The 8,292-nt window shown below is 37.8% G+C and overlaps 1 protein-coding gene across 1 annotated transcript; it reads left to right on the forward strand.

Annotated features, from left to right (window-relative positions):
* Positions 1 to 1,246: 1,246 nt before the first annotated feature.
* gpr37l1b (G protein-coupled receptor 37 like 1b) lies at positions 1,247 to 3,956 on the forward strand. Its single transcript, XM_046870412.1, has 2 exons — positions 1,247 to 2,106; positions 2,397 to 3,956. The coding sequence occupies exons 1-2, from the start codon at positions 1,423 to 1,425 to the stop codon at positions 3,228 to 3,230; spliced, it is 1,518 nt and encodes a 505-aa protein (XP_046726368.1). The 5' UTR covers positions 1,247 to 1,422; the 3' UTR covers positions 3,231 to 3,956.
* Positions 3,957 to 8,292: the final 4,336 nt, after the last annotated feature.

An 8,292-nucleotide genomic window follows, 5' to 3' on the forward strand; every position in this document is an offset into this window, starting at 1 on the left:
AGAACAAGGCTTTTTTTCACACGTATTTAGATGTTATCAGGAAACATAACGCTAATTACCTGTGTGTGTGTGTGTGTGTGTGTGTGTGTGTGTGTGTGTGTGTGTGTGTGTGTGTGTTTGCAGGATCTAAAGATCCTACAGCATTTGCCTTTACACACAGTGAAGTATGCTTATTGACACAGCGAGATGTCAAAGAGGGACCCAGCCCTCTTACTAAACAGTGTTCTTGGCAGATTGTCTTGGTTGGAGTCATGAGTTAAGCAATACTTTGTTAATCATATATATGGTTTAAACAATTACTTATCATACCCAGTTATAAGTTATAAAACACAACTAGAAACAAGCCTAATGAGTACTGTAATGCTCACAAAAAGTATTTGACCAATCATACAGTCAGTCACTTACTAAAAGTGTGCATCCTGGTTAGACTGTACTTTTAGAAACTGTAATGGTTGAAAATGTGTGTGTGTGTGTGTGTGTGTGTGTGTGTGTGTGTGTGTTTGTGTGTGTGTGTGTATAGTTACTGAAAAACAAAACCCAAAGTATTATCTCCCTCTCACAGACTGGAATTAAGGTCTATTTTTTATATCATTAAATTACACATGCTAAAAATATCAAAAAGCAGGTTATGTTGGCAGACACTGTCTTGGCAAATACACTATCACAGCAAGAGATTTACATAAACCTATGTGCATTAGGCATTTGATATTTAGTTTGCCCCTTATTGTTAAACACCACTGTGGATAATTGGTGCGCTTTACATATTTTGCTTTTAAAATTTTCTTCTGATCATTTGACATATATGCGTATAGTATTACATACCTGATATACTACATTTAGGAATGTCAAGAAGGAAAAAATCCCTTTAATAGAACAGTTTATTGTCGTGAAAATGTAATGCAGATTCTTTCACTTATTAATAAAACCTTTGTGTTACAAACTGTTCAGTCATTCTATTAATTTATTAGGAATGAATCTAGAATTAGTTAATCCATAACCTATGATTAATTAATTACGTCTTTACGTAAATTCTCTCATTTATTAGGACGGAGACACTGCCCTCTTCTGATAAATCATAGTAACTACAATGGAGAACGTCTATTCGGTCTCACTAATAATTTTGTGTTCAAATGTTTTTTTTTCAACCAGCAGGGGGCCTTATTTCACTGATTCGTTGCAGCAGAAAGGAGGCCTGGAGGCGTTCCTCTACCAAATAGTAATGAAAAAGGCCAGCCTTCCATGGATGTGCAAAGATTACTGAATTCTGGCAGGCAACACTGCAGAGCCCACATAGTCTCTGGCATGAGGGATCTCAGGCTTTGGTTACATTGGGTCTACATTTTGCCCTTGATTTTAAACTCTACAGCTTTAATTTGAACTTCAGTCGTCCAGTTTGGAAAGTAGTTACATACTTTTTTGAAGATGGAGAAGGGAAGTTTGAGAGTGATTTATGTACTGACCCTAGTCATGTATTTGAGTGCCTGTGCTTCCGGATCAAAAAACAAGGGGAAAAGTGAAACATCTGCATGGAAGCAGCAAGAAGATCAAGGACATTTAGAACAAAAAAAGATCTTTGAAAATGCTGAAGGTATTGACTTTGGACAAGATGAATACCATTTGATGATACCAAAAGCAGAATTAATGGAGGATGCAGATAGAGGATATGTGAACACACTAACTGATGAGTTTTCCGGAACTAACCTGACTCCAACGCCTCAGTCAGACCTGCCCAATCTGGGTTTCACATTTAGTGTACGCAAAGAGGACAGCGCCGGTGGAATCCTCACTAAAAATAATGTTTCAGAACAAGTCATTACAAGGATCTACAATCCTCTGTTCCCAGTTACAAACAGCTCCTACAGTGCATATGGGATTTTGTTTCTGGCTCTTGTAGTGTTTTCTGTAGGAATTGTGGGTAATCTAGCAGTCATGTGCATTGTTTGGCATAATTATTTTATGAGGAGTGCATGGAACTACATCCTGGCCAGCCTGGCTTTTTGGGACTTCCTAGTCTTGTGTTTCTGCCTGCCTGTGGTGGTGTTTAATGAGCTCACCCACAAGCGACTCCTGGGGGATTTTTCTTGCAGGGTTGTACCATACATGGAGGTGGGTGTGAGTCCCAGATTAGGATTATTGAAAAGTTTAATTTCTAAAATAATGTACAAATTGTAGTAAATTAAATTCATATATTTAATAGTATGTAACATGTCTAAAACATCTCTTTATGTATTTTGAGAGAAACATGCACATAAAGAAATATAGAAATGACAAATTATTGGATCTGTGCTTAATTGACTTTGTCTTCACTATTTTATTTATTAAAAACGGAACCTGAAAGAATACATTACTGAAGGTAGGAAATTAACAACTGTTAACCTCTTTATGTACATGTGCAGGTGGCGTCTCTAGGCGTGACATCCTTCAGTCTGTGTGCTCTTGGTATTGACCGTTTTCATGCAGCCACTAGTTCCCTTCCGAAGGCCCGGCGAGTGGAGCGCTGCCAATCCGTCCTTGCAAAATTGTCGGTGGTGTGGGTTGGTTCCATGGTCCTGGCCGCCCCAGAGCTGCTCATATGGCAGCTGCAACAAGTCAAATCCCCTTCCCTGGGTGTCCAGGTTGATGTCTGTGTCATAAGCCCATATCTAAACCTCCCCGAATCTATTTACTCTTTAGTCATCAACTATCATGACACTCGCATCTGGTGGTACTTTGGCTGTTACTTCTGCCTGCCTGTAGTCTTCACCTTGCTCTGTCAGCTGGCCACCTGCCATGTCTCCAGTGATAGTGGAAGCTCTGGCAAACGGGCTGAAGATCGCTCTCCATCCACAAAGCAGAAATTTCAACATGCCCAGCAGGTTGAGCGGCAACTAAACTGCACCGTCATGGCATTGGCCCTGGTTTATGGGGTGTGTGCACTGCCTGAGAACATATGCAACCTTACACTGACATACGCTTCTATACAGCCATCCAAGGATGTTTTGGCTCTCCTCACTTTTATAAATCAGTTTTTCCTATTCTTTAAGTCATCTGTGACACCGGTGCTCTTGCTGTGTCTGTGCAAGACTCTGGGCCAGGCGTTTATGGACTGCTGCTGTTGCTGCTGTGAGGAATGCCAACCCAGCACCTCCTCTTCCTCTCAAAACATTGCAGAGAGCAAGCTTGAGATGTCCACATCTATTTTCTTTGACAAAGCCAAGGACAGTACAACCATTTTGTCTATTGGCAGCTGAGTCAGCAGACCTTGCTTTGAAGTGTTTTGGTCACAAGACATCTTTGAATTATTTCTCACATCCACTTTCATCACATCTCTTATTAGTCGCCATTATTTTTTCCCAGGCTCACTGTCTGATGGGAAAATTTACTGAGATCTTAGATGGGCTAGAAATCCCTTTGTCCCTTTGAAGCTCTGAAGTGCCTTTTAAAAGAAGGAAGTATTCACCATGTTTAAATGATCAGCATATGCACAGTTGAACCCACTTAGTTTGACTAATCAAAACATACTGCACCATTTTGTCATAAAATGTCATGACATCGTAATATTCTCTAAAGAGCTGGGTTTTGTACTTTAAATCATTAACACTTTATGTCAACAGGGGATCACGTCAAGCTTTTATAGACTGTTAGCCCATTTGGCTTGACACATTTTTTTTTTTTGACAAAAGTTTTTGTCAGTTTTATATAAAATTGTGACTTTATTAGTAGGTTTATATTTAGTGATGATTGTCAGTATTTGCTAGATACCTCATCAGCAATGAAAAGGTCAGTTAATTTTTTTCAAGATATTCGTTTATTGAAACATGGGTTGTTTATGTAACAAATAACATTGGTAAATAATCAATGCCATAGTTTGTTAATGTACCAGCTTGACTAGTGTACATAAATAATTATTTTAAAATATTGTACATGCACTGAATTGCTTTATTAGGTTGTAAATAAACTAAAAAAATCCAAAAACAGGTGGAATCATTTTGAAATTATTTTTTAACTGAAACTTCAATTAGGAATTGAAAGTGCTTGATCAACTGGATAAAATGATTGATTTAACAACAACACAGATCCAGTGCCCATTTAGTGAGCTGTTAGGGTTTTATTTAGGGTATGAAATGTAATCAGAGCCTTAAACAAATTTGCAGCAGAATGTATAAATAGCAAGAGTTTGTTCTGAATCTTTGTATGTCTGTTAAAGCAACAAGCTTTGTCTGCACAGGCTTGGTTGGTTTCTTCTTTTCCATAAGGTTCTCATTGTTCTGAAAAGAAGATGGAGGCTTCCACTGAATATCAATGTCCAGACTACAGCTGAGTTGCCAAGAGACCACCAAAAATTCACATAAGTTTCAGACTGGCCAATACTGAACACAAAACACTTGGGTTTTCCCACCTTTCTTGGTTGTCACAGGAAGCAGAGCTTGTCTGTTAATAGCATGATGTTTGTATGCTTTAATGTTTGACTATTAAATTAAGTGTGCAAATTACAGTGAACAATTAGTTTTATAGACTATCTCACTACCAACCAGTCTAGTAACAGATTATGTATGTGTAAAAGAATAAAAATGGCCTAATTCTCCAGTAAAGAGAACTATTTGTTACAGAGAGAGACATGTCTGTTCCTGTAAAGAGGTTTTGTACAGGTTGACCTCTTTAGATTCCTAGCCCTGGCCTGCATTCAGCAGCTGTCAGGAACTGGAAAGACGAAAAAAAAGGGAATGAGTAGCCTCATTAGAAAGTTGGAGCTTTGCGGATGGAGCTCTTTTGGCACTAATGACTGAGAGGGAACAGACTAAACTCTGTTCCCCATACTGAAACTAGAGCACAATCAGAAATCCTCTCTCACCATTTCTAATGACCTGAATATGTAATAAAACAAATAATAAAAATGATGATATAATTGTAGTATTAGTCAAACCTTTGACACAGCTACACTTAAAAAAGTTTGACTCTAGATATTATAAAGATTTTAAAATAAAAAAATTTAGAAGACAGAAAACGTTTAATGGTCTTATGTAAAGCATACAACAAAAGACAAAAGTAAGTCGTATAGAAAACCATTTAAAAACCATAAAAAAACCCTTTTCTAGGCATGTGCGCATATTAGGATTTTTTTTATTGCTATTAATTTCTTTATTTCTACTTTATTTTCTTTAGATAAAAGTATAATTATATACAAAATATGTCCAAAACATGGTTAAATATTTACTGGTACATTAAATCCACAAAGAGTGTCTTCCTTCCAAATAAATTCCAGCTAAAATCCTTTAAGAAATTTTTAAAAATATTAATATAGTACAAACTAGGAAATCACACAACAATCACACAACAAAAATCATGCAACAAATGAGTTTGTAAAAAGTATAATTAGAATCCTATTAGAAAACCTAAACCATGAAAGACATTTCTGAGAAAAAAGTGTGCTAATAAAAGTACTTTCTATATTTTCCACACAACAGAGATGCCAAACATATTAAATACAGCATATGAGGTTACCTAATGACCAAAAGTGGTAACCAGTCAAAAATTTCAAAGATGGTTCAGCGGGAAGTGTTGCCACCTCATGCTCTATTGTTCAATCTTGTGCTCAGAGTTTCACATGTTCTCCCAATAATCATGTAGGTTTTTCAGAATTATCCAGTAAATTACACTCTTAAAAAGAATCAATGGTTTTCCTTTTGATAGAAAAAATTAAGGCAGTCACTTGTGTTCTGTCATCTTGTGTGTCCCCCTCCTCACACACACACACACACACACACTCTCCCTCTCTTAGCCAGTCACCTAGTCCTTCCTTGCACCACTTTAAGTAGTTACTAACCAGTGCATACCAGGTACACGTTCATAATACTTGTCATTTTAAAAATGGACATCACACTTTGGCCTCATCAATATTGCTGTCAACTTTAAAAACTGACACCTTCTCTGTTAGTGTCTTTTCTTTATTTTTATTATTTTTAACATTGTACATCAATACTGAAGACATTCAAACTCTGAAAAAACACGTGAAAATAAGCAGTAAACAAAAACACGGTTAACGACCATTAATATGTTTTATATTTTAGAGTAAAACTAAATTGTCACTTCAAATAGCATGGAAGGAGAGCCTCAACAATGAACTACAATAAATGGACAATCGGTGCCACATAAGAATATGGGTTCCCTTTTAGTCCTTAGGTTCCTCTCAAGATTTCTTACTTATACCATCATACCATCTCAGGAAGTTTTTCATTGACACAGTCACCACTGGTTTATATATATATTAATCAATTTGTATATACACTCACTGGCCACTTTATTAGGTACACCTTACTAGTACCGGGTTGGACCCCCTTTTGCCTTCAGAACTGCCTTAATCCTTCGTGGCATAGATTCAACAAGGTACTGGAAACATTCCTCAGAGATTTTGGTCGTAAAGGGATGGACATGGTCAGCAACAATACTCAGGTAGGCTGTGGTGTTGACACAATGCTCAATTGGTACTAATGGGTCCAAAGTGTGCCAAGAAAATATCCCCCACACCATTACACCATCACCACCAGCCTGAATCGTTGATACAAGGCAGGATGGATCCATGCTTTCATGTTGTTGACGCCAAATTCTGACCCTACCATCCGAATGTCGCAGCAGAAATCGAGACTCATCAGACTAGGCAACATTTTTCCAATGTTCTATTGTCCAATTGTGGTTTCCTGTTCTTAGCTGTCAGGAGTGGCACCCGGTGTGGTCTTCTGCTGCTGTAGCCCATCCGCCTCAAGGTTTCAACGTGTTGTGCATTCAGAGATGCTCTTCTGCATACCTCGGTTGTAACAAGTGGTTATTTGAGTTACTGTTGCCTTTCTATCAGCTCAAACCAGTCTGGCCATTCTCTTTTAACCTCTGGCATCAACAAGGCATTTGCGCCCACAGAACTGCCGCTCACTGAAAATTTTCTCTTTTTCGGACCATTCTCTGTAAACCCTAGAGATGGTAGTGCGTGAAAATCCCAGTAGATCAGCAGTTTCTGAAATACTCAGTCTGGCACCAACAACCATGCCACGTTCAAAGTCACTTAAATCACATTTCTTCCCCATTCTGACGCTCGGTTTGAACTGCAGCAGATCGTCTTGACCATGTCTACATGCCTAAATGCATTGAGTTGCTGCCATGTGATTGGCTGATTAGAAATTTGCGTTAACCAACAGTTGGACAGGTGTACCTAATAAAGTGGCCGGTGAGTGTGTATATATATATATATATATATATATATATATATATATATATATATATATATATATATATATATTGTTTTGACTGTTCTGTTATATATATGTTTGTGTGTGTGTGTGTGTGTGTGTGTGTCTTTTTACACATTTTTCTAAATAACAAAATAGCATGTTGATATGAGGCTGTGCCCATTAACATGTGTGTGTAAAATAAATATGTTAAGACAATCAGATCCTTCGTCTGACAAATATTAAGGCCTTATTATGTTCCATACTCAAAAATTATTTTTACCCTGAAAAACAATATTATTGATAAAGTTCATTGAAGTCTTGAGTGGGTAAAATTACCCTTTGTCGAGTTGAATTTCAAGCTTTAAATTCTTCTAAATCAGACAGGAAGAATTGTGAGTGTTTGTACGTGTGTTTTCGCAGACTCATCTTCAAACTAGGCTCAATGAGCAAGCACTAATATGACCTAAATATCCTTCAATTTCACATACAGCACTCAGCTTGTTAAAAGCACAATGTTTGTTTTGTTTCATCAAGTTCAGAGAGTGGAGGTTGGGAGAAAGGGGGAGATGGACCTTGATGCTATGGCAACAAACTTTGGCCCCTCACAACTATGTTAACATACAAATCAGGGTCCTGGGCATGCACAAAACTGAAGTCCTAGACCACAGTGTATTTAGAAGACAGGAAACTCAAGTGAGTTTCATTCTGATTCACAGATCAGTGATGCCAGCAGAAGGAGGAGGTGTTTTTTCCATTGCATTTGTTGTCAGACTTTTGTATTCAAGGCCGGTGGTGACCAAAACCAGGGTTGGTGAGGCGAGGTCAGGGAAAAGTACAGGAGGCCCCATTTCTATCCTTTCTGAGGGTCTAAAAACCCAGCCCACTCACAATCTTTGTGCCAAGCAATTGAGAGAGTGCTGTGAGAAGATCAGTGGATGCAGACTTTTATGCTTTTTGCTGATACACATGAGGACTTATAAATGGTTCTCAAAAACCTTTAAATAAAGATTTATGTAGATATCTGATATATGCATGCAATGATGCCACTTCCAATGCTTGCACTGTATTATTTTCCTTAATTCACCATGTAGCA

Source organism: Silurus meridionalis, chromosome 17 (genome assembly GCF_014805685.1).
Source record: "Silurus meridionalis isolate SWU-2019-XX chromosome 17, ASM1480568v1, whole genome shotgun sequence".
NCBI lineage: Eukaryota > Metazoa > Chordata > Actinopteri > Siluriformes > Siluridae > Silurus > Silurus meridionalis.

Bases quoted from the DNA above. Each gene is read 5' to 3' on its own strand.
- gpr37l1b (XM_046870412.1), top strand. From the start codon at position 1,423: ATGGAGAAGGGAAGTTTGAGAGTGATTTATGTACTGACCCTAGTCATG. The intron at 2,107-2,396 runs GTGGGTGTGAGT...GTACATGTGCAG, and splicing joins GGGTTGTACCATACATGGAG to GTGGCGTCTCTAGGCGTGAC.